This window comes from Alexandromys fortis, unplaced genomic scaffold (assembly GCF_014885135.2).
Source record: "Alexandromys fortis isolate MF-2015 unplaced genomic scaffold, M_Fortis_MF-2015_v1.1 scaffold_157, whole genome shotgun sequence".
Lineage (NCBI taxonomy): Eukaryota > Metazoa > Chordata > Mammalia > Rodentia > Cricetidae > Alexandromys > Alexandromys fortis.
The window spans coordinates 3251304-3277628 of NW_026068041.1; the positions used below are offsets into that span (position 1 = coordinate 3251304).

General features: G+C 46.7%; 1 protein-coding gene across 1 annotated transcript in view; it reads left to right on the top strand.

Moving 5' to 3' along the window:
• Mei1 (meiotic double-stranded break formation protein 1) overlaps window positions 1–26325 on the top strand; it is a 59640-nt gene that overhangs the window by 32538 nt on the left and 777 nt on the right. The window contains exons 16-30 of the mRNA XM_050165705.1: window positions 1843–1903; window positions 3852–3949; window positions 5257–5425; window positions 5729–5876; window positions 11210–11485; window positions 15617–15782; window positions 17983–18087; window positions 19441–19551; window positions 19819–19979; window positions 21953–22034; window positions 22194–22369; window positions 24063–24144; window positions 24529–24635; window positions 25493–25624; window positions 25790–25902. Coding sequence (XP_050021662.1) covers window positions 1843–1903; window positions 3852–3949; window positions 5257–5425; window positions 5729–5876; window positions 11210–11485; window positions 15617–15782; window positions 17983–18087; window positions 19441–19551; window positions 19819–19979; window positions 21953–22034; window positions 22194–22369; window positions 24063–24144; window positions 24529–24635; window positions 25493–25624; window positions 25790–25902 — 1987 coding nt within the window. The remainder of the gene's footprint in view (window positions 1–1842; window positions 1904–3851; window positions 3950–5256; window positions 5426–5728; window positions 5877–11209; window positions 11486–15616; window positions 15783–17982; window positions 18088–19440; window positions 19552–19818; window positions 19980–21952; window positions 22035–22193; window positions 22370–24062; window positions 24145–24528; window positions 24636–25492; window positions 25625–25789; window positions 25903–26325) is intronic.

Here is a 26325-nt window from a genome sequence, read left to right on the forward strand (position 1 = left end):
AAAAAAAAAAACAAACAAAAAAAAAACCTTTACAACTTTAAAAATGATATTATAAAAAAAACTAAAAACAACCCCAAACAAAAACCAAAGAGTAGACCCTCCTAAATTGGTGTTGGTCCTTTTTTTTTTTTTTTTTTTTTTGGTTTTTCGAGACAGGGTTTCTCTGTGGTTTTGGAGCCTGTTCTGGAACTAGCTCTTGTAGACCAGGCCGGTCTCAAACTCACAGAGATCTGCCTGCCTCTGCCTCCCAAGTGCTGGGATTAAAGGCGTGCGCCACCACCGCCCGGCTATTTAGTGGTCCATTGAGGTTCCTTCCATTTCTTTCTATCTATCTATCTATCTATCTATCTATCTATCTATCTATCTATCTATCTATCTATCTACCATCCAACTAGCCATCTATTATCTTCCTTCTTCCTGTCATGTGTATATGTGTGCATCAAAGGATAACTTACATAAATCATCTCTCCACTTCTATTGTGTGGGTCATGAGGATTCAACTTGGGTGATCAGTCTTGGTAGAAAGTGCCTGAGCCATGTTACTGGCCACCTGGCCTCTGTTTTTTTTTTTTTTTCTTCTCCCTCCTCAATAATTTAAGTTCTTACTGTGTTGTAGAAATTAGCTCGATTCAGGAAATAACCAGGCTAGCTAAAGGATAAAACAATTATATTTTTATTTATTACAAGGGGAAAACCCTGAAACAGGAATGAGAAGTCCAAGCTCAGTTGTGCCCTACAGGAATCACACAGAGAGCATGATTTTTTTTTTCTTTTCTCTCCCGGTCCCAGAAAGCCACGCCTTAACTTAGATCCACCTCTTAAAGATAATTGGCTAACAAGGTTTCCTCATCACTGTCTGAGACACTATTTGATATGCTTTACATATATTGATGGATTAAAAACTCATGGGAATTACACATAGTCTTCACTGAAGTGATGGATAAACTGAGTTATCAGGGAGACATAGGAACTTGCCCGGGGTTACACTGTAAGTAATCCTGTGACTGTGTATTTAGAGCTTTCTTTCCTTTTTAACGATTGTTTTTGAGGCGTGTGTGTGTGTGTGTGTGTGTGTGTGTGTGTGTGTGTGTTATGTGTGTAGGGTATTTGCTCGTAATTGTCGGTAGAGGCCAGAAGAGGGCATAGACTCCCTGGAGCTACAGGTAATTGTGAGCCACTTGATGTGGGTGCTGGGAGTGAAAGCCAATCTGAGGGAGAAGCCTAGGAGAAACTTTGCAGTGGAAGCTAGGCCAGGGTCACTAGCTAAGACAGAAGCTGTTGTCAGGTCTGTGGTCCGAGATCCAGTCTCCTTCACATAGACAGTTTAGAGATAGGGATAAGACAATGACTACCACTCTTCTTTCCGAATCTGAAGCTAGATTGTTTTCTACAAAGATGAGACAAGGTAGAAGCAACAAGGCCCTTTCTGGTGTCTGCAGAAAGTGCCATGTTATAATAGAACATAATTGAGAGAGAGAGATACGCAGTAAGCATTTGTTAGGTGTGCTATTCCCACCAGGTGGTAGTGGCATACATTTGGGAGGCAGAGACAGGTGTGTCTCTGTGAGTTCGAGGCTAGGCTGGTCTACTGAGCCAGTACCAGGCCAGCTGAGGGCTGCACAGTAAGACCCTGTCTGTAAAAATAGACAAACAAACAAAAGATGTACTTATTCCCAACCTATGAGGGGCAGATAATGAAAGCAGAGTCTCAGAAGTTAACCACTACTAGATCCTGGTGAGCCGGGCTCCATTACTACAAAACCAATACCCTGACACCAACACCTGCCAGTGTCTGTGACAAGCCCGGTTTAAACAGTTCTGCTTTTCCCCACTTCCCCAAAGCTGACTCATCATTCATACGGCTGGCCCTGGAGCTGAAGGCCAAGTTCTGCAATGGCCAGAGGTACGTATGGCTTCCTGCAGAACTGGACAGCAGGGGCCAGAAAAAGTTCTGCTCGGACAAGTAGGAGTGTCTGGTTGGTGGTTCGGTCGTGGGACCCTGGTGTGTTGGAAACCTTGTCAGTGTTGCCCAGCAACTGACACACGAGCTGAAGGTGCTTCTGTGAGTTGAGATTCGTCTGCCATAGAAAGGTGATATGTGAGCGGGCAGCTGTCACATCAAAACTGGGAGGGCTCTGTCCTCGTTTCGTTTCTGTGGCTGCAATAAATCACCCTGGCAGAAACAACGTGGGGGAGAAAAGGCTTGTTTCAGCTTAGAATAGGGAAGTTAAGGCAGGTCCTTCAAACAGCTGGTCACATCGTATCCACAGTCAAGAAGAGAGAGAAATGAATGCGTGCTTGCTTGGCTGCTCACACTGTTGGCTTTCTTTATTCTTTTTTATTTATTATGTATGCAGTGTTCTGCCTGCATGTATGCCTGCAGGCCAGAAGAAGGCGCCAGATCTCATTACAGATGGTTGTGAGCCACCATGAGATTGCTGGGAACTGAACTCAGGACCTCAGGAAGAGCAGCCAGCACTCTCAACCGTTAAGCCATCTCCAGCCCACTTTCTTTATTCTAATAGAGTTCAGGGCTCCCTACCTAGAAACGGTGCCACCCACAGTGGGCTGGGTCTTCCTGCATCAGTTAACTTAGTTAATACAACCTTCAAAGACATGCCCAAAGGCTACCCCAATACAGACAACTTCTCACCAACTCTTGGAGGAGAGCCTAGGTTGTGTCAAGTTCACAAGGAAAGATAAACACCGCAGGCTCTTGGAGATCATTTGTGTAATCTCAGTTAATGGAGAAACTGAGGCCTGCAGAGGAAAGGATACAGTGTTTATCAACTTGTAGTTATTGCCAGTCCGGTGATTTCAGAGGATCAACTTTTGCTCAGAGTGGATGTCAGTATTTTAGTGTCTTGCTAGTTTTCTAGATCTTCCTTCTGTACCTTCCCATCTGGAATTTACCACTGTCCAGAGCTTACAAAGTGATCACAGCGTCACACTCCTTCCGTAGCTCACAGTCAAGATTATTCAGGAGTCAGTCTGGGTTCAAGGTCAGAACTGCATTTCAGTGTCGTCTTCCTCTTCTTCCTCCCTCTTCCTTTTCCTCCTCCCTCTTCTTCCTTCTTCCTCTTCTTTCTTCATCCTCCTCTTTCCTCTTCCTTATCTTTCTTTCTTCTTTTCTTTTATTTGCAAATTGTCCACCCCAGACTGGATCCTCCTGCCTCAGCCTTCTGAGAGCTGGAATTATGGATATGTACTACTACCATGTCTGGTCACTTCTTACATTTGTACTGCTCTTCAGCCCTGTATGTTTGGGCAGACTGCCTTAGTGTATTTTGCATGTTGTATGTTGGGGCAGACTGCCCTAGTGTATGTTGTGTGTTGTATTTTGGGAAGCCTTCCTTAGTGTATTTTGCGTGCTGTATGTTTGGGCAGACTGCCTTAGTGTATGTTTCAGGAAGCTTTCAATGATCCCACAGGAGCAGGTGCCTGTTGCAAACATGACAGCTGTTACACATTTACTTTTAAATATTTTTGACTTTTATTTTGTGTGTGTGTGTGTACCTACTTGTCTGTATGTGTGCTGTGCCCATGGAGGCAAAATATGGCATTGGAGCCCTTAGAAGTGGTGTTTGAATGCTGTCCATTATGGGTGCTGGAAACCAAACCTGGGTCCTTTGCCAGATCAGCAAATGCCCTTAACCACTGAGCCATCTCTCCACTTCCCCTCCCCAGCTACTTACTTTTTCTAACCACCTTAGGGTCTCCTCTGCTGTAGCCATGATTAGACTTTCACTGGGCTCTGGCACAAGGCAGTGATGTCTTAGCACATGTTGGGCTAATGGTGCTGGAGCCCAAGTAGTAATGCTCCCTCTTTTGCTCTTATTTCCCCCTTCAAGTCACTCATCCCTCAATCAGGTGTGTTCCAGTTTCCTCTACTACATGTGCCTCAATCTGCTCTCAGCTCCAGAGAAGACAGAACCATTGTCCCAAGAAGGTAAGAAAGATGAAGTGATCTGACCACCCCTGAGTCCCGTGACGGTTCTCCAGTCTGCTAGTCTTGCTGATTGGCTGTATAATGAGTCAATGCAATGAGATCACCTTGCTAGAAGGTACACTGATGGAGTTCTAGAATGATTTCTAAGGACGTGGAATAACAGTAGAGTCACTAATGGGATCCAAGGATCCTGGGATGTTAGTCTCTGGAAGGTTGAGAAGGACCCTGGAGTTTATTGGGTCTAAATCCTCTCTCTCAACTGTCTCCTTTGCGCCACCCCATCCCCACACCAACACTCTCCTGGTCTGCATCAGCCCAGGACTCAGTGTCTCTCGAATAGTTCATTCTATTTCTGTGTTCCTTCACTCATGAAGTAGTTCTTGTGCATACATTTTGTGCCAGGTGCTAGTGAAAGAGCTGGGGAGACAAGGCCCGAATCTTCAGTAAGAAAGGCAGGTGTTATACAATAAATGCAACGTCAGGCATAGCACTATGAAAGAAATAAAAGTGGGCAGAGGGATGGAGGAAGACAGAAGAGAGGAGGCTGTGTCAGACAGGGGACCAAAGGAGAGCATGCAGGACCCAGGCAGGAAGAACAGTGGGTGTCGGCCTCCTGTTAGAAATCTTCTCTTTTGTTGAATATTCTCTGAGTTCTCCCCTATGCCTGGTGAGACACAGGTAGATCAGACAATGATTGCAGGGTTATTTCTCATGAAATTCCCCTATACTAGACTTATCATTTGAGATAACATAGGACAATCACTGTTTCATGTATGCACTCATGTTATCCTGTCTTTGTGGGTTAGATTTGGTGTTGAATGTGTTTCTTCCTTTCATCACGATGAAGACTGGGTCATCCCCTATCTCTCTCTCTCCATTTTCTGCCTGCTTTCTGCTTATCCTCTGTAATTCTCTGCCCTTTAAGGTTGCCCCCTCCGCCAGAGGTAGCCTGATTTCCTGTTTCCACCCTGGAACATGGCACTGACCACTTGTCCTCTGTCTTATCACTCTCTCCCTTCAGGGACTCCAGTAGGTCTCACAGTCTGCTCTAGAGTAAGCCACTCGGGAAACATATCAGAGGAATGAACGAATGAGTGAGTGAATTAATGAATGAATACTGTCTGTGTCCTTCCACATGTTCAGTCTCTTCTGAGATACTGAGAACTGCATAAGGGAAGAGAAGCCTCTAATTTGCACGGTGCAGCCCTTGGGTGCCCCGTGTAGTATCTATGTGCAGTGGTCCTCAGGCCTCATTTCCAGCTTTCCTGTCTTCTCTTTGCGGGCTTCCCCCACCTGCCACCTCTCAGAACTCAGTGCAGTCTCCGAGTTCCTGCAGCATGGACTGCCCCAGATAAGCAGCAGGACCCGAGAAAGCCTCGCCTTCCTGTCAGATCGCCAGTATGTGGAGGCCGCTGCACGCCAGAGACAGTACTGCATCCTGCTCCTCTTCTACCTGGCTCATATCCATGATGACAGGTCAGTTCTCAGAGCTGGCGACCCGCCGGTGCTGAGTCCTGGGGCTTTTATCTGTAACCCAGTTCTGCGGAATGCATGTGTGCATGTGTCTGTGTTCATCTGTGCACACGCGTTTGAGCGTATTTTGTATTGCACACGTGTGACAGTGCTTTGAAAGTCTATACAACCCACTGTGCCTGGAATGACCAGGCTGTGGGCGTGCTGGGGATGGACGCTGAGCGGAGGGAGAATGGGGCTGCAGGACAGGAGGCTGCACCAGCCCGGCAGCTCTGCCTTTCTCACTCAGGCTCTTCTGGTTAACAGGTTTGTCCCGGAGGCAGAGTTATTCGTGGCTGTGCAGAGCTTCCTTTTGTCTCTGCAGGACCAGGGCGAGTGCCCTCCGCCAGCGGCCTGCAAAGCCTCCCTCTACCTGCTGGCCGTGTGCCAGGACAGGGACAGCTCACTGAGCGAGGTAGGAACGAGAAGGCCTGGGGCTCTCCTCTGTGGTCTTTGGGAGAGCGTGGTGATCTGTGTAGACAGGGATGGCAGAGCGAGGCTGAGCTGAAGTGCCGTGGGACAAGAGAGGACAGTGCTGACACACGGCGAGCCTATAAACTCACTAATTCTCTCGACAGCCCTGGCTGGTGGAGATTGTGATTTCCATTTTATAGGTAAGAAGATGGAGACCGAAGTGAAAGTAGCTAAGCCAGACGTGGGATCACACCTATAATGCTAGTGAGGTGGAGACGATAAAGGCCAGCCTGGGTAGCCTGCCTCTAACAACAACCCCTGCCAAAAAAAAAAAAAAAAATGAAAATAACTTTCTCTAGGTGCACACGTCTGTCCTTGGTGCCACCTCTGTGCTTTGAGGGAGCTGCGATGACAACGCATCAATTTGAGTGGCCATTGTTAGTTGGACTGATTGTGGATCTCTCTCTCTCTCTCTCTCCCTCTCTCTCTCCTCTCTCTCTCTGTATGTGTGTATGTATAGGGCAGTTCTAGAGATTGAACCTAAGGCCTTCCACATGCTATGCTCAACTACTCAACTATATTCCTAGACTTTTTTTTTCTTATTTTATTTTGAAACAGGATTTCACTAAATTGCAGAGGCTGGTCCCAAACTTGGAATTCTCCTGCCCCACTCTTCCAAGAAACTAGAATTAAATGCCCTGCCACACCTGGCTATTGGATCTTTTTTTTTTTTTTTTAAACTTCCCACCGACTTTAATGGTGGTGACAGTTGTATTGTACAAGTTTTCTCAGTCCCGGAAATCAAGAACAGTGTCTAACTCATAGCAGAATATTTTTCTTAGAAGTTTGCTTCTATGTCTTTTAAAAATGCATTTTATTTTTATTGTTGTGTGCGTGTATCTAAGTGAATGTGTAGCACAACTGTGTGGTGGCCTGTGGAAGCCAGAAGAGGGTGTCAAATTCCCTGGAGGCAGCTGTGAGCTATGTGACGTGGGTGCTGGAACAGAACTTGGTCCTCTGCAGGAGCAGGAAGTACTCTGGACCACTGAGCCAGCTTTCCAGCCCCACTTCAATTTCTTGACTGTGAACTTCTCAGTTTTTACCTAAGAATATATAGGTTTTTTTTCCAAACAGGATTTCTCTGTGTGTCATCCCTGCTGTCCTAGAACTGGGTCTGTAGACCAGTCTGGCCTTGAACTCACAGAGAGCCGCCTGCCTCTGCCTCCCAGGTGCTAGGATTAAAGCCATGTTCATCCCCTGCCTGGCTACCGCAGACTGTTTTTATTGCTCTGTTTACTTGATTTTTCAGTGCTGGGTATTGAACTCAGTGTGTTGTATATGTCAGGCAAGTGCTGTATCACTGGTTTACAGTAACAATTTTTTTGTTTTTGATTTTGTTTTTTTTGAGACAAGGTCTTACTATGTACCCTTGGCTAGCTTAGAACTCACTTTGTAGACCATGCTAGCCTCAAAGTCTAAGAGATCTGGCTACTTCTGTCTCCTGAGTTTGGGGACTAAAGGTGTGTAATACCAATTAACTTTTATTCTTTTTTTTTTAATTGCTACTGGTCCAAATGTGATGTAAAGAGATTAAGTTTCATTGGATTAGAAGCATAAAGAACATGACATGACTCTGTGCGGCCTAGCACACAGGGTCCCATTGCTTGTCTTTGTGGGTTATCAGCAGCCTCCAGTGATTGTTGCCTACTCTCATTACTTCACTGGAGATTTCCACACAATACTGTCCTAATTCTATCATTTTTTCTGTTTGTAGATTAAAAGCGTGGCTATTATTGTGTGAGTGTATATGTGTGCACGATGTCTGTGTTAAGGGTGTGCACACATGCTGAAGCGTATGTGTGGAGGTCAGGGGACTACTCTGTAGTATTCATTCTCTCCTTCCGCCCTAAACAAGTTCCAGGGATCATATTCAGACGGTCAGTCTTGGACAGCATGGACTTTGACCTGCTGAGTCATCTCACCGGCCTGAATTTAACATTCTTTATTTAGTCCTTGTTGTCTTCAGACATGGTCTCATTTAGTTGAGACTGGCTTGGAACTCAGCTCACTCAACTTCCTGTATAGTCAAGGATAGCCTTGAACTCTTGGTCCTCTTGCTCATACTTCCTGGGTGCTGAGTTCACAGGTAGAAACACCATGCCCTGCCCTCGCCAGTTATTTTATTTATTTTGATTTTCGAGACAGGGTTTCTCTGTGGCTTTGGAGCCTGTCCTGGAACTAGCTCTTGTAGACCAGGCTGGCCTCGAACTCACAGAGATCCGCCTGACTCTGCCTCCCAAGTGCTGGGATTAAAGGTGTGAGCCACCACCGTCCGGTGATTCTTTCCCTTTAATTAGCAATTTTCAAAAAAGAAATAAAAAGTTTCTTATATTTTCACACCTGCTGCATCTTTTTTACGTGTATTGGTGTTTTGCCTCCATGTATGTCTTACCAACATGCATGTAGTCTGCACAGAAGCTAGAAACAGGCATGCTACAGAAGTCCTGTGGAGGTCAGAGGACAGCTAGCAGGAGTGGGTTCTCTCCTTTCAATGTGTGGCCCTCAGGGACTGAACCCAGGTTTTCAGGCCTGAGTGGACAGAACCACAGACATGAATAGCTGAGGCAGGTGGAAGAAACTGGGAGGAAGTCACAGAATTTAGAACTCAGGGTTCTGGAAGTAGGGAGGTGGGACAGAAAACACCTCCACTCAAGAGGCTAAAGGGCAAGCCAGTGAGTGTTTGGAAGGGAATCGAAGCAGCAGAGGGGAGGGGGGTGTTCAGAGAAGTTTGAAAACACAGAATTTTTCAGTAACTGTTTGTGTTTGGGTCAGAGGGCACAGTGCACAGTTTGGGGAGCTGAGTGAGACAGGACAGGAGGACAGGAAAGGGTGTGTCCTGAGCCCAAAGGGGATGACTCTGGACTTCTGTGACTGCCAGAGACAGAGGAGAAAGGCATGATGGGAGCAGTCCCAGTGACTTCTCAATTGGTGCGTAGCAAGGCTGGGTTGTTGGGTCTTTTTCACGTCTGCTGCTGGTGTGGGAGCCAAGAAGGAACTGAATGAGACTCCAGGCTTTCCCTTTTAGGCATGAATCCATAATGTTATATAATACTTCAAAAAATTACAGCCTTTACATGGCAGGCCAGCACTCTATTGAGCTATAGTCTTATCTTAATTTTTCCATAAATATGTAAATGGTAATTCACAACCACAGCCTGATTTAGGGGGAGTTATGACAGGGTTTCATGCTATAACTCTGGCTGTCCTCAAACTTGAAATAATCCCCCGGCCTTAGCTTTCTGAGTGCACCATCATGCCTAACACCGCAATATTTTATTTATATCATTTTATTTTATTTATATACTTTGAGAATCTAGGGCAGGAAGATCTTGGCCAGCTTAGACTACATAGTAAATTCTGGGCCAATCTGGGTGAGGCTCTGTCTCAAGCAAACAAAATCTAGAGATACTATTGCTATACTCAATCCTTAAGTCCGTTGTCTAATTTCACTTTTTGGGGTGGGGTCTACTGGGGATTGAACCTGCTGCTTTTTAGACATGCTATCAAAACAATCTACTGCTGAGCTATACAACCTTAGTCACCAAATTTTACTACTTAAACTAATAATGTTCTTTGTAGTGATTTTTCTCTAATCTGAGATACAGTGCAAAACTACATATCACATTTACTTGCTGGTTCCCTCTCTCTTTTTTTCTAAAATAAAAGTAGTCCACGATCTTGACTCTTGCTTTTTTGAATTAGCAGCTCCTGTGGTTGGCCTTGAACTCATTATTTGGCTAATCATGTTCTTGAACTTCTGATTCTCCTGTTTCTACTTCCTCAAAGCTTGGATCACAGGCATCTGTCACTACCCCTGGTTTATACAGTGCTGGGGATAGAACCCAGGGCCTCGTACAGGCTAAGCAAGCCAATTGAGCTCTCCCTCTACTTTTAAAAAAATTATTAGCTGGGTGCTGGTGGCACACACCTTTAATCCCTTTTAATATCTGTGAGCTTGAGGCCAGCATGGTCTTCAGAGCAAGTTCCAGGACAGCCAGGGTTGCACAGAGAAACCCTGTCTCAGGAAAACAAAACAAAATAAAAAAGATGTATGTTTATTTATGTGTGTAGACGCTCTTGGAGGCCAGGAACTAGAGTTACAGATGGTTGTTAGTTGTCTGAAATTGAACTCAGATCCTCTGCAAGACCAATTGATGCTCTTGACCACTGAGGCATCTGTTGGACTCACAAAGCTACCTCAGCCACAACCTACCTTGCTTTTGTTTTTGAGTCAGGGTCTCTCTGAGAAGCGCTGGCTGTCCTGAAGTTCACTGTATAGACCAGACTGGCCTTGAACTCAGACATCTGCCTGCCTCTGCTGGAATGGAAGCACGTGCCATCACCTCCAGCTGAGCCACACATTTTTTTTTGTTTTTTTTGAGACAGGGTTTCTCTGTGGTTTTGGAGCCTGTCCTGGAACTAGCTCTTGTAGACCAGGCTGGTCTCGAACTCACTGAGGTCCTCCTGCCTCTGCCTCCCGAGTGCTGGGATTAAAGGCGTGCGCCACCACTGCCCGGCCGAGCCACACATTTATAATGGATTGTTTCCCCTTTCTCCCCTTTATGTGTTCAAGCCCCCACCCTCTTGGACGGTAATACTCACATTCAGGGTAGCTCTTCCCCCGCCTCCCCACGTAATTAGGCTTTCTGAAAATGCCCTCCCAGACACACTTGGGTATGTCTTGCTGATCTCCTGAGCAGTTTCCAATCAAATCTAGCCTTTCTGTTACTCTTTACTATCAAGACTATAAGGAATGTGAATGCCGATCAGTTTTGCATGGGAAGGGGGTGGTTGCTGGTGGTTAGTACATGACATATCTGCTTTCTCCCTTCTGAGGCAGGCCCACTGCTAGGTGCACTTTCAGTCTGGGGTAGGAGACAGACAGAAAGATTGATAATCATCTTACACTGAGGTGTCATGACAGGCCTGGGCTCCTCAGCCTCAGCACTACTTTATCTTGCACTGGGGTTTTCCCCTGGGAGGATCTTTGCTGGGCTTTGTAGGGTATCTAACAGCATCCCTGCAGCCTCCCCAGGAGATGCCAGCAGCACTTCCCCTGTCATGACAATGAGAAACATCTCCAGACCCTACCAAACATCACACAGGGAGGAAATTGCTCCTGCCTGAGAATTGCTGTTAGAGCCAAGCACTGTGGGGTTTTCTCTCCAAGCCGTTGGGATGATCAGCGAGATTCCCTGGGATGCTGAGATACCTCAGTCATTGGGGTTTCGGGTCCTCTGCAAGGTCTATTCCTTTGCTCTCTTCTCCCTCCAGACTGTGATCAGTGCAATCAGGAAATTCCTAGAAGGCATCTCAGACCTGCGCCTGGTCTACACCCATCACCCGCTGCTGCTCAGGCTCTTCCTGCTCTACCCAGAGCTGATGAGCAGGTTCGGGTATCGTGTCCTGGAGCTTTGGTTTTCTTGGGAAGAGTGCAACTATGAGAACCTAGATCATGACTCGTCTCCTGGATGTGCCGTCCTTCCTGCCGGCTTGGCAGCCCTGTTCCAGATGCTCAGAAGCACGCCTAGCGTCCTCCTCATTTTGCTGGTGGGTGCACTCATTCATTTCTGCATTCATGGATGGCAGGCCTGGGGAGAGGCAACTCGGTTGACAGAGTGTTTGCCTAGCGTGCAGGAGGCCCATGGTTTCATCCCAGTTTGCATAAACTAGTATGGTGATGAACAGCAGTAATCCCATCACTAGGGAAGTGGAGGCAGGAGGATCGGAAGTTCAAGGTCATCCTCTATAGTACAGTGAGTTTAAAGAAGGAGGAAGAAGGAGAAGAACAAAAGCAGGAGAAGGAAGAAGAAGGGATAGAGAGAAGGAGAGAGGACATTGGTTTTTGTGTGTGAGTGTAAGCCCTGCGCACTATTCTCCAATTGCTCTGAAGGCCTTCTCCTTTTACCTACAGGCTCCCGAGTACCTGCCTCCTGCTCTTTATGTTTTGATTTCCCTCCTTGACACAGCCCAACTCTTAGAAGTAATTGTCTCCTCTAGCTTTTCACCTCCATCTCATTAATTCCTCCACCCTTTGGCTTCAGACCCTGATGCTCCTTAACACTGCATCACCATTATAACAAGGAAGTCTCTGCCTGATTCCCACCGGCTTGCTGGTAATCATCTTAAGTGACCTATTGATATTGACGGCTGTCCTCTTTCTTTTTAGTGGCCCACTCTTGGTTTAAGGTATGCCATCTCTCGGATTTTCCTCACCCTTCTTCTGATGCTCCTTCTGAGTCCCTTAGAGATTTCCCTGTGCCCTGGCTAGGTCTTGAAGGACAGTATTCTGCAGAGCTCTGTCTGAAGCTGTCTTCACTCAGTGCATCTCTCCTGGGTTGGTCACCTGTCCCAGACTCTCGTAGCCTCCACCTATATGCTGATGAGTCAAGTCTACACCTCACTTCTGACCACTCCAGACTCAGTCTTGTAATACCAACCATGTACTTGGCAGTTTTTCCTAACATGAAGCTCTGTAGACAGAAGTTTCTGTCCACCTGGTCCTGCAGCTGCTCAGTCTCAAAGAAACACACAGAGGCTTATATTAATTATAAATTGTTTGGCCTATTGCTCAGGCTTATTACTAACTACCTCTTACAACTTAAATTAACGCATAATCCTTATCTATGTGTAGCCACATGGTTTGGTACCTTTTCTCAGTGAGTCTTTCTTATCTTGCTTCCTCTGCATTTGGCTGGTGACTCTTGTCTCTGCCTTTCCTCTTCCCAGAATTCTCTTAGTCTGGTTGCCCTGCCTATACTTCCTGCCTGGCTCCTGGCCAATCAGCGTTTTATTAAACCAATACAAGTAACAAATCTTTACAGTGTACAGGAGAATTTTGGCACAGCAGAGCTCCTTGGAATGGAGGTGTAAATCGGTGATAGAGCTTGTGCTTGGAACACATGAAGTACCGAGTTCATGAATAAGTAAACATATAAAATCTATAATTCATATGAAAACAATGCAGCTCGTTATCTCTTCTTTCTGTGCCTTTCATAGTTTGGACCTTGCTAGGGTGGAGACTACCCTGAAAACTGCCCTGGGCCACCAGTGTCAAAGGAAATAAACACTTAGGAGAAGCAAACCAAAAAGAAAGTGAATCTCACAAGACCAAATCCTTAGATTCCACGTGCTCAGGAAGGGATGGGGTGCACCATTTTATCCTCCCGGCTCAGACCTTGCCCTCGAATGTAAACTGTCCCGTTCATCTCTTCTTGGAGGTGGCTACATCAGGCCCCAGGAGTTTTTTACTTCCCTTTGCCTAGAGCTCAATAGGAAGGAGCCACCTTCAGGACTGGATGCTGTTTAGAGATCTGGGAAAGGAGGCTTTCCTGTGTTTCAGATAAAATGGAGACAGCAGGTGGAGGGGGAGTTTGAGAGATATTAAGCCCCCGCATACAGATAATCGCTTGTTAATCCCTGGCTCTGAGTCTGAGCTGGATAATACTCAGAGATGCTAATAGAGTTGCCCAAGGTGATAAGGATCATGGCCTGGACTGCAGACCACAGCTACCGAGCCTTACTGAAGTAGGTCCTAGAAACATCAGTGCTGAAAAGAACAGCAAGGCACAACTTTGCTTGCTGTTCACACATAGAATTCCTACCATTTCTTCCCAGCTTTTAGCCACAGGGGGGAAAGGAGTCTAAAAATATATGCTGGGACCATTTTCTGGTTTTGATATGGGTAATTAGCAGCTGAAAACAAAGGCCTTAATCGCCACTCTTATCCACGGGTGGTCTTTCACGCACATTGTTCGGCTGTGAAAAACAAGGCTGTCACAGATGCTCTGTTCTGAGTCTGCACAGCTTTGGACAGTTGAAAACGCAGTGGGCCATGGGTCCGCCCAACACCTTCTCACCAATCCGTGTGAGGAGGTGCACACCAGCACGCCGCATTCACTGCGGCCCACAAAGACCACGCAACCCCTCTCCTTTTAGACCTTTAACATTCACAGATGTCTGAGGGAGCAGTTTTGTGACACCGGAGCAAGGAAGGGCCAGCAAAGGATGGCAGGGACACTGACTTGGCCTTTTCTCTCTTGACCCTGAGTAAGTTATTCCTACTTTAGGTTTCAGCATAAAGCAGAGGAGGTGGGTGAATTTGAGATCCACCCATCCCCCCCCCCCCCCCCCCGAGTTCTAGAATTTTAGGCTTAGGCCACACATCTATCTCTGAAATTATCTTGATTTTCCTTAGCCCTCCAATTTGTGATTTTTGTCTTCTCAGAGATGTTTTTTTTTGAGTATCCATGAAGTGTCAGAGATAAAGCCGCTTCACCCCTCCCCTTCATTAACACATTCTGGAGTAGAATTTACAGCGCTACTATTTCCTTTTTCTTTTTAAGACACCATCTTATTCTGTAGCCTAGGCTAGCCCAGAAATTAATACCTAGCCCAGGCTAGCCTCACGCACATGGAATTCCTCTGCTTCATCCTCCTGAGTGCTGAGGTTGTAGCACTCTGTCTGGTTCTCTACTATTTTTTAGATTAGTTGATAGACAACTAATCTATCTGCCTCAGTTTCCCCATTTGTAAATTGGAGTTATACCTAAAGTTATCAGGAAGATGTAAAAAAAAAAATGTATAGACAGCCAGGCATGGTGGTGCACCCTTTAATTCCAGCACTTGGGAGGCAGAAGCAGGTGGATCTCTGTGAGTTCGAGGCCTGCATGGTCTACAGAGTGAGCTCCAGGACAGACAAGATCACACAGAGTAACCCTGTCTGGAAAAACCAAATAAATAAATAAAGATAAATGTATAGACAAATGTATGGCTATCATACATAAACAGAGCAGCACCTATGTTATTAGGTTCTAATTGCTGATATTGTCATTGTTTCTCCAAAGCCCAAGCCCTATGCTCACGATTCCCCATTGTGTCCTGCCTGCCCAGAGGTCATCAGGGTTTGTTTGGCTGAAGTGCCCTGCAGTCACATTTCTCTGCACTGGGAGATGTTCTCTGGATGGCGTCTGAGCGACCTTGGATTCATAGCACCCTATCATAACTGGCTTGACACACTCACTTGCCCAAAGGCATTGGCGTATTTGAGCTGGTAGGTGCCAGGAGCTATCAGGGACAGTGCCTGGTGTGCCTTCTGCCTGCTTTGCCTTCAACATACGCTCATTAAAATAACTCCAAAAGCAAAACAAACAAAACAAAATGTCCTTTTCCATTCCCTGAACCCAAGTCCTTCACTGCTTGGGGCAGGGATGGGCAAATGCCATGGCAGAGAAGGGGCCTAACCTGGTCCTCACTTCCTGTCCCTGAATCTCTCCCAACCTATTTTTCTCCTGACCTGTGACATCTCTGCCCTCTATGTCGTCTTCTGGCTCTCAGGTTCTTGGTCCTAAAAGCAACTTCTTGCCTCTAACTACAAGAGAGAGACATCCTGAGTCCAGAGGCATACAGTCACATCCTTGGTGCCACTTACTGGCTCGATATGACCTCGGGCAAATCGTAGAATGTCCGTGTTTGCTTCTTGTAATACGATGGGACTATTCTCCAGGATTTGTGAGGAGTCCGTTCATCCACCAGGGCATTTGGTACAAAGTTAGGTGCTAAATGAGATCTCGCTCAGTTTCTGTGAAACCATCATCCTGGTATGGTCCCTGACTCTTTCCTGCATTATCTACTTGTCCCTGGCTGTGTGCCCTCTGAGCTCTGGCTTCCTTCTCTTCTCAGGACCTTGTCTATTCCAGCCCTGTGGACACAGCCCGCAAGGTCCTGGTTGTCCTGGGGACCTTCATCCGGGAGAATCAAGATGTTGAGGTGGGTGGTCTCATCCGAGGCCACTTCCTGCTCATTCTGCAGCGCCTGCTGGTGGAGTGCGAAGCTCCCGCCTCAGGAGGTCAGTTTTCCTTGGACATGTTTTGACATCTAGGGTAGACCATTCTATTTTGGTGAAGTGTGCTCTAAGAAAGAGCATCAGATTTTGCAACAGAAGAAAAATCAGGCCAGTCCCTACCGTGCACAGCATGTGCACAGAGCTGTTTGTCACAAAAATGGCAGCTCCCAGAGGGAAAAGGAAAGTGCAAATCTGGAGGAGGCTGGGGAGCCAGCAGGGCTGTGGGAGTAGGGTGGATCTGTGATGTGTTGAATACCCAGGGAGCCCCAGGAGGATATGCTGGCAGTCACAGAAGCTGGCTTTTCAGTATGAAGAAACTCAAAATTAGGGTTGATTTGTCTTCAGCTATTTTTAAAGAAGCTGACATTTTTTTTCTTTGAGAATCTGATTTTGCTTTTGGGTTTTGAGAGAAAGTCTCATATAGACCAGGCTAGCCACAAATTCATAGAGATCCATCTGCCTCTGTCTTTAGAGCATTGGGATTAGAGGTATGTATGTACCACCATGCTTGACTCAAGAATCTGATTTCTTTTTAAAAAGGTCTCCCTGTGGAGCCTTGGCTGCATGCAGCTCACTTTGTAGAGAAGGCTGGCCTCGAACTCACGAAGATCCACTGTCTCTGCTTGCTGAGTGCTAGAATTAAAGCTATCATTGCCACACCTGAGCCAAGAATCTTATTTTTTTAAACTAACTTTCTGAGCCATCAAGGGGAGGTGGGAAGAGGCTTGTGGTTCCCAAGTCCACTTTCTGAAAGAACCCTGGAGTTTTGAGGATCCAAGCCCTTCCTTTCCAGGGAAGAACAAAATGTATCTGACAATGGTACTGTTTACAGTAAGGGTTGGACTGGCCAAATGGCTCAGCAGGTGACAGCTGAGCAGCCTTGCTCAACAGCCCGCCAAGCCAAGTTTGATTTCTGGAACCCATGTAAAGGTGGATGGAGAGAACTGATTTCATGAAGTTGTCCTCTGATCTCTATGTATGTGCTGCTGCACCCTCCCCCGTTACAATACACACACACTAATAATAGTAATAATAATAATATTAAATTTAAAAAATTTGAGGCCAGGTGTTACACTGGAGAGACCAAGGCAGACCGATCTCTATGAGTTTGAGGCCAGCCTGGTCTACATAGTGAGTTCCAGGACAGCCAGAGCTATACAGAGAAACCCTGTCTCAAAACAAAAACACATTTTTTTTTGAGATTCATTGTAGACAGGTATGGTGATGCATTCCTTTAATTCCAGAACTTGGCAGGTACAGGCAGGCAGATCTCTGATTTTGAGGTCAGCCTTGTCTACAAAGGGAGCCCTAGGATAGCCAGGGCTGCACTTAGAAACCCTGACGAAAGAAAGAAAGAAAGAAAGAAAGAAAGAAAGAAAGAAAGAAAGAAAGAAAGAGATTAAGTGAAAAGGATGGAAGGATCGAAAATAGATTTAGGTTTGTATTCAATTTCTGCCTTTGTTTGGTGACTCGTGAACAATGGGATATTATTAACAGTTCTTGGGAAATCCAGAGTCCAGATAGTAGCAGATTTGATGTCTGGTGAGAGTGCATGTTCAGACATCTTGTGTCCTTGTGCGGCAGAAGGGACAAGTGACTAGTTCTTCAGAGTCTCTTTACTGGGTGCTAATCCTATCCATGGTGACAATGGCTTATGACTCGATCAGCTCCTAGTGGTCCCCCTTCACAGTGAAGGTTAGGGTTTCGGCATAGGAGCTGGGGGCTCACAAGCAATCAGGCCATGACATCCGCCTTGCAGTATCAGTGGGACCCTTGTGAGAAATCACTATGAGCTTTTTTGTTTTGTTTTGTTTGTTTTTCGAGACAGGGTTTTTCCGTAGCTTTTGGTTCCTGTCCTGGAACTAGCTCTTGTATACCAGGCTGGCCTCGAACTCACAGAGATCCGTCTGCCACTGCCTCCCGAGTACTGGGATTAAAGTCGTGTGCCACCACCACCGGCGAGTTTTGTTTTCTTAACTGCAAAGTAGGAATAAAAGTCCGTTTTTACGTGTTTTTTAATGGGTTTTAGTGAAGTAATGAATTCCCAATGGCTCCCTAGAGTTGGCACCCAGTGTCTGCTGTCCCTCCTGAGAAGAAATGAGAGTCAAGTGCCCTTACTTGGGACTGTTTGTGGCAGGCTGGTATTCGACCTTTGGGTGGTCTGGGCTTAGCTCTCTGAGCAGCCGGTTCTTGTTCTCCATAGCCTCGGGGAACCTGCCACTGCTGCTGAACCTCCTTTCCTTGGTGCAGCTCAGGAGTGAGTCGGAGCAAGAACTGGACAGCATGGCCATGAAGCTGCTTCATCAAGGTGACTTGGCTGCTTGAGACAGTGCCCACAGGCCTGGGGCTGAGCGTGCTGGGGCCCACTCGGTTCGGAAAATGTGAACAAGTCAGTCTGTTCCTAGGGTCATCTTTTGATCTCCTCTGCTCATTGTAAAGGAATATTTGGGAGACACCCACTCTAAAAAACAAACAAAAACCCCAAACAGCAAACCAACAATCAGTGTAGGATAGGTACCAGATGTAGTGAAGACAGGAAGACATTTGCATGTTAGCTATTCATAATTGTATACAGAGCCACCTTGCCTGTACTGAGTTCATAGGTAAAAATGGAGCATCCCTCATGTAGGGCTGAGATACAAATATGTGTTCTGGTAGATGTATAGTGCTTGGCACACAGAGGCCTTCTGGATGCAGTCTGTGTCAGGAAACGCTTCCCAATATCTGGTCGGTTGTCTTCCCTGTCTCACAGCTGACTCAGGCCATCCAGTCCACAGTTCTCTGGGCATCTTTTTAAAATATGTTTATTAAGCCGGGCAGTGGTGGCACATGCCTTTAACCTCAGTACTTGGGAGACAGAGGCAGGTAGATCTCTGTAAGTTCGAGGCCAGCCTGGACTATAAGAGCTAGTTCCAGGACAGGCTTCAAAGCCACAGAGAAGCCCTGTCTTGAAAAACAAAAGCAAACAAAAAAATATTTTTCATTATTGTGATCCCAGAACTTAAGAGGGAGCAGGGTTTATTAGGCTTACACTTCAGCATTGCTGTTCATCACCGGAGGAAGTCAGGACAGGAACTCAAACAGGGCTGGATTCTGGAGGCAGGAGCTGATGCAGAGGCTGTAGAGGGGAGGTGCTTACTGGCTTGCTTTCCAAGGCTTGCTTAGCCTACCTTCTTATAGCCCTGGAGCAGCAGCTCTGGGATGTCTCCACCCACCATGGGCTGGGCTCTCCCCCACTGATCACTAAATGAGAAAATGCCTTACAGCTGGATCTCAAGGAGGCACTACCTCCATTGAGGCTCCTTCCTCTGATGACTCTAGCTTGTGTTGAGTTGACACACAAAACCAGCCAATACAGGTAGCAGGCTGGCACATGCACAGTAAGAGGATACCCTTGACAAGTGAACTCCTAACATTGTATTCAGATTGCCAGTTGGTTGTGGGTTGCTCGTGCGGCTTGTCCAGATGGAGGGTGTGGACAAACATACCTTCAAGTTTGTCGCCTTCCTTCTTTCCACTGGCAATAACACAGTGTTTGTCTTCTCCCCCGAGACTGGCATCTGAAACCAGCCAACTGTTGGCCCACATCTGTGTGAGGTGTAAAAGTGCTTAAACTAGAGTGCTGTGCCGTACGCTACCCGTGGACTCTGGTTTCTTGCAGTCAGCAAGCTGTGTGGGAAGTGCAGCCCTGCGGATGTGGACATCCTGCAGCCCTCCTTCAACTTCTTGTACTGGAGTCTCCATCGAACCACACCCAGTAGCCAGAAAAGAGGTACAGGGGCTCCAACAGAGTCACTCAAGAGACCAGTGTCAGGGGTCCTTGGTGCCCTTGGGTTTTTCTTCCTAAAAAGTAACTAGGTGTTTGTGTGTGGTTGACAATGAGACTCAAAATCTGGTAGGCTTTGATTCTTCAATGTACAAGGCTCCTTAGGTCCCCTCAATGAGCCATTGTTTGTTTTTGTATGCTCCAAGCCCTACTAGGTACCCAGTATCATAGAGGTGGTAAGCTAGACGGTTGCCCCTCTCCCTTTCCCTGCAGCAGCTGCTGTCCTGCTGAGCTGCACAGCCTTGGTTGAGCTCCTGGAGAAGATGCTGGCCCTCACCTGGACGGAAGCAGGCTCTCCCAGGACTCCACTGCTCTGCTCTGTCTGGCTGCTCACTGCCTCCATCTCTGTCCAGCAGCACGATGGCAATTTGCAGGTAAGTGTCTAGTGCCGTATCCTCGGGACGTGAGATAGCGCTCACAGAAGAGGTAACATTCTGAGTTCTGTCCCCAGTTCCGTGGCATATTAGCTGTGTGACCTTGGCAAAATACTATACTGGGTTTCAGAGTTCTTACCTGCAACAATAAGGGAATCAGGGTTATTGGCAGCTTGGTTTAAATTACTCTTTTTTTAACAGGAATGGATCACCTACATGTCAGGCTGTATTCTGGGCACAGAGAAATAAAAATGTCTATCGCATTTGCCCTACCCTTAGGGAATGTGTTTTCTAAGTAAAGCCTTGAAGGAAGACTACTTGATAAAGGTAGTGGGGGAAGGTGCTCCAGGGCAGAGAGTACAATGTGAGCAAGGGCATAAAGATGCACGAATTTAGGACATGGGTACATATTTAGTGATAAGCTGGTATGTGTGGCTGGAATGAGGGAGTGAAAAAACATAGATCTGTTTAGACAAGAAGGCAGGAGCCAGCTGTGACCTTGTAGTGCCCACCGGCAAGATGTAGAGTGTCACATGTAGTTAGCTGTCATTGTCATTGTTGGAGGTGGACGCAGAGAACACGAAAGCAGCGGACATCTCCACAGAAACCCTCATTTCCTTCTGGAGGAACTTGTCGTCACAAGGTCCTTTGTGAGCTCCACTCCTGGCCATTTCATACACAGCTAGCTCTTCCCCAAGCTGCTCCTCATGGGCAGACACCATCTCTGGCTTCCGCAGTATTTGCGCAGCAGCCAGCACGGCCAGTTCTCTGTTAGAAGGGAAATCAGCTTTGGCTTCTGTGGTAGTGACAAATGATGGCAGTTCTGTGCTGTGGCAGACCCTGTGTGGCATTGCCTAGGGCTGATTTTTATTTATTATTTATTTATTGAAACAGGGTTCCTCTCTGTAGCCCCGGAGCTGGCTATGTAGATTGGGTTGATCTCCACCTCACAGAGATCTGCCTGCCACTGCCATTGGAATGGGGGGATTAAAGGCATGTATAGCCATGCCTGTCTCCTTTTCTGTGACCCAGACAGGCCTCAGATTTTGTTAGGTAGCTGGTTCTGGCCTTTGACTCCTCATCCTCCTGCCTCGGCCTCCCAGATATGATTTTATAGGTATGTGTCACTGTGATGGCCCCATGGGTGATTCAGAACAGAACCTTCCCTGTTTTACTCTGTGAGGAGCTTGGACCACTCTCACTTCTCTGGTCATGTGCCTGGGTAGAAGGCTGCCCTCCTTCCTCCTTCTTGACTGCGCCTGGCCATCAGCATATACCTAGCCGGCAACCTGCTCCCACCCAGCTGCACTGCCCTAATTCAGTCTCAGATATGTAAGGGATTTCCTTGTGCTAGACTCTGAGTCGAGCGGAGTAGAAGTAGTTGCCCTCTGGCAGCTCATGTTCTGATGGAGGAGGACAGAACAGACCGGTTTTGAACCCGCCACGCTGTCCAGCTGCTCAGTTGGACATTTGACTCATGTTTACTTATGGTGCTCCTGCACCAGTCTCCAAGATAACTCTGGAGGCAGAGATTCCGTGACTTACCCGCTATGTTTATCTAGTGATTCACTAGATAATTCAGGCTGGCCTTGAACTTTCAATCCTCCCCTCTCAAGGCAACAATGTGCCACCACCCTTGGCAAGAGCCAAGGTTCTGATTTGGTGTGTCGAACTCTAGGTGTTCCGGGTTAGGTGAGTAGAGCCAGAGACCAGGCTGCAGATGAGGCTGAACAAGGCTTCCTGGAGGCTGTGCTGTTTGGGATGACTTAGTTCTGTACTTTCTGGGATGAGTTAGTTCTCTAGGTGCAGGCTTGATCATCCTCACACTCCTGGCATCAGGACAGTAAGGCTCAGAGGGCTCTGTCGCCTCCATGTCTTGATGCAGCAGGTGCAATAGGAAGTGGGCAGCCATTTTCTACCTCCACCTACAAAACACTGATTGGGTTTAGCCCCTTTCTCTGCTTCTCTGCCAGGTCCATCAGATGTTATCTGTGGAACTAAGCCAAGTACTGAAGGCTCTCAGCTTTCCAAAGAAAAAGTCTGCACTGCTGTCAGGTACGGTGTGGACTTCACAGTGGGAGAAAAAAACTTTCCCTTGGATTCTTAGACAGGACCACCCGCCCAGACCATAATTCTCTATCAGCACCATTTCCCCTTCTGGGTAGAAGATGGGAGTGGAGGAGGAATGGGGTGTCAGGAGTCTCCTCTTTCTAGCTGCCATCCTACGATTCCTGCGGACAGCCCTGAAGCAAAGATTCTCTTCTGCCTTGGTGGCCTTGGTGCCCTCAGGGGGCCAACCACTGCCAACTCCTGAGGACACTGTCCTAGCTCCACTGGAAACATCACAGGTGCTGTCCCTGCTCATCGGGCTTCAGAACCTCCTGGTGCAGGTAAGGCTCCGGCTGAACAGGCCCCTGCAGTGGGACAGCAGGAAAAGACAGCTTCCTCTCAGGAGACGAATGTTTCCGTCAGAGCAGCCACTGAGTCCTGTATGTGAAATCCCAGCATTTGGGAGGTGGAGGCAGGAAGACCAAGAGTTCGGGTCATTGTATTAGGGCCTTCTAGAGGAACAGAGCCGATAGTATAGTTAGGGTAGTTAAAGGAGTCTTTTAGAAGGCATATAAGATACAGGTCTGTAGGTTTTTTTTTTTTAACTCTTTGAGGGCCCACCACGCAACTCCCAAATAAATACACAGAGACTCACTTATGATTGCCCAGCCTTAGCTTGGCTTGTTTCTCGCTAGCTTTCCTAACTTACATGATCCAGTTTCTCTCTAACTATCTCTTGCCTCTGGGCTCTTCACCTTTCTTTATTCTGTATTTCTTTTTTTCTAACTCTGCAGCTATGTGGCTGTGTGGCTGGCCCCTGGGGTCCTCGTCTTCTTTTTCTTGCTCCTCCTATCTATTCCTCTCCTGCCTAGCTATTGGCTGTTCAGCTCTTTATTAGACCAATCAGGTGTTTTAGACAGGCAAAGTAACACAGCTTCACAGAGTTAAACAAGTGCAGCATTAAAGAATGCAACACATCTGTGCACCATTAAACAAGTGACTGGTGATAGTGAATTTTTCATGTGTTTGTTAGAGTTTAAAGTGTTGTTTGATAAAAGGTTCTGATGTTTAAAAAGTAAACCAGGTTCTGCTGGTTTAGACACACTGTAAGTCTTCCAGTGTCTTATGGGTGAACCTTTTAGTGGGTCCCAGGGTCCATCTCCTTTTCTAAAACAAATCACATTTCCAAAAAAGGTAACTTTTAAGGGCACTCCTTCCTCTTGCAGAGGACCTGGGTTCAGTTTCCAGCATTCACAAGGGTGATGACAACCATCTATGACTCCAGTTCCCAGAGATCCAGTGACCTTTTCTAGGCCTCTGTGGGTACTGCATTCACATGGTACACTTTCATACATATACTCATACATATAAAATAAAAATAAATATATCTTTGGGGGCTGTAGAGCTGGTTCAGTTGTTAAGAGCTCTAGATACTCTGTCAGAGAACTCAGGTTCAGTTTCCAGCAGCCACACAGTGGTTCACAACCATCTGTAATTCCACTTCTGTGGGTTGCAATCCCTCTTCTGGCCTCTGTGGGCACCAGGCATACATATAGCGCATAAATATACATATAGGCAAAACACTCGTATACATAAAACAGAAGTAAGTAAGTCTTTCTTCGAAAGTTTGTTACAACTGGGTGCCTTGTTGTGCCCCTAATTTAGTACTTGGGAAGTAGAAGCAGGAGGATTGCCCCAGGTCTGAGGTCAGCTTGATCTCCACAGTAGAATCTAAGTCAGGGAATGTAATAGTGAAACCTGTTTCAGGAAAAATAAAAGAGTATGCTTCACAAAAACGTGTTACTTAGTATAAATATTGTGCTTTGTACATGACAGATGGCTCTGACAAGTACTTAAAGTTATCTACAGTATTGTATTCCATATCTGAAAAACAAATCTAAATAACTAAAAAACTAAACCTTATTGGTTAATATATATATGATGTTCCTGGAGTTTGGGGCCAGCCTAACTACATGAGATCTTGTCTTAGAAAAACAAATAAATCCTGACTCTAATTCTGTTTTGTTTCCCCAGAAAGATCCTCTATTATCGCAAGCCTGTGTTGGCTGTCTGGAAGCCTTGCTGGACTACTTGCATGCCAGGAGCCCAGACATTGGTAGAAACCGTCCTTATTCTCTCATTGTCCATGATCAAGATGGGAGGGAATCAGCCCATCATCTTACCACTCCAGTGCTCTGACAACCATGCAGAGGACTCTGTATGCCCATTGTAAGACGTGGGCACTGAGCACCAGAGTGTTCAAGTGAGCTGCCTAATCGTGGTCACAGTGCTCTTAAGTAGCAGAGACTTTCTAGCTGTCTACCTCTCACAGTTATGGGATAGACTGTTTTACTGAGAGTCCAGATAGGTGGGTAGAAGTCCAGGCAAGAGACCTCATGAACCCAGCCTGTTTTAAGCCAATAGGAGAAACTCCTCTTTGGGCATGCTCCCGGGTCTCTGGAAGGACAGCATTAACCACGGGGACTGATGTTTCTTACAGCACTCCATGTGGCCTCCCAGCCCTGGAATCGGTTTTTGCTGTTCACCCTCTTGGATGCTGGAGAGAATTCCTTCCTTAGACCTGAGATACTGAGACTTATGACCGTGGTAAGTGCAGACAGGATAGCCCTATGGTTGGAAGATACCAGCAGGGTGTTGCTAAAGAAGTTCAAAACACAAAGGTATTTTAGGTGACCCTAATCTTTAAGGAGCAGTTGTAGGCCTTCTCCCTACAAGAGACCTGCCCAGGGATTTCCTGTGAATAGCTACATCTAACCTTAGGACACATTTTCTCTTACTTCTTTAATGAAACGATGGCCAAGTTCTTTTGCCACATGACAGGTCTAAGTACTAAGGATGTCCCAGAGTCACATACTCTGCCTCCAGAGGTCCCTTATTCTAGAAAATGAGAAAGACAAGAAAATGAAAGACAAGGAGTTAAGTTTGATATTTTGAGTCACAGAGTATTTGGCACATTAATAATTCTTGCTCAATGAAGAACAAAGGAACAAGCTCATGGCTGACAGTGAAGCTCACCCACAAATAAATCAGAGGGGAAAACACGGAGAGAATTCATTGCTTTTGTGAAGCGTAAGTAATGTGTCAGCTGAAGCTTAAAGGAGCAATAGGCAGAAGGAGACAGTATTTTGGGAAGTGAGGTGGAAGTAGTAGGGTCAAGAGCACATAGGGAGGTTACAGGAACCACACTCAGTCCATCTTGGCCATGAGTTTGCAGTGCAAGGCTGAGGGAGGGAGCCTGATGAAGTCACTAAGGCCAGCTCTCTCTGGATCTCAGTCTACCTCATTTGCCCTGTTCCCCTGTGAGACAACCCCACCCATTCTCACCAGTGCGGCCCTTAGAAGCAGGACTCTGGACTTGAGAATGGTGTTCCCTGGTCAGTGCTGGGCACAGCAGTGCACAGAAACAGCATCTCTTCTAATTATTGGCTTTTCTTCTGGGCTAGTTTGTGCAGTACCGGAGCAACAACATCCTCTCTCGTGAAGAGGTGGGTCTTATTTTGCAAGCTGAAGCACTGGCTGACCTGTCAACTCTCCCAAATGATACCCTCCAGGCTCTGCGTGGCTTCTTCCTGCAGGTGAGTGGGAAAAGGATACTATACAGCTGTATGAGGCTAGACCCTCGAGACCGTCTTCTCTGTGGCGAGTGGAAGCTCTGGCCACTTAAGCCATTGGGAAGTCAAGAATGTGAGTGGTGGGGGACAGTTAGAGAGGGCCTGTCTCTCCTGTCCCTTCTCCTGCAGGTCCAGAGTGCGGGTCTCCTGACTGACCACAACAAAATCCAGACCTTGCAGGCCTCCTTGGAGAGACTTTGTTCCAGGACCTTCCCAGCCCAGCCAGCCCTTCAAGACATGCTGTATCCTTTCTTGCATCTGGGTGAGCGCTGTGGCCTGGGCAATATCTCCAAGGCCATGGAGGCTGTAGCAGTATTCTTTCCCCTAGTTCAAGTAGGGAGGGCTGGTGACTGTAAGTTCCTAAGAAAGCTGGGATTGAGACATGGTAATACATACCTGTAAATCTCAGTGCTCAGGAAGCTGAGGAAAGAGGATCTTACATTTTTATGCCAGCCTAGGCTACATAACAATCCTTCCTTCTTTTCTTTCTCTTTCTCTCTCTCTCTTTCTTTCTTTCTTTCCTTGGTTTTTTTCAAGACAAGGTTTCTTTGTAGCTTTGGAGCCTGTCCTGGAACTAGCTCTTGTAGACCAGGCTGACCTCTAACTCACAGAGGTCCACCTGCCTCTGTCTCCCATGGAGAGGGGGAGGTAAGGGGGGGGGGGGG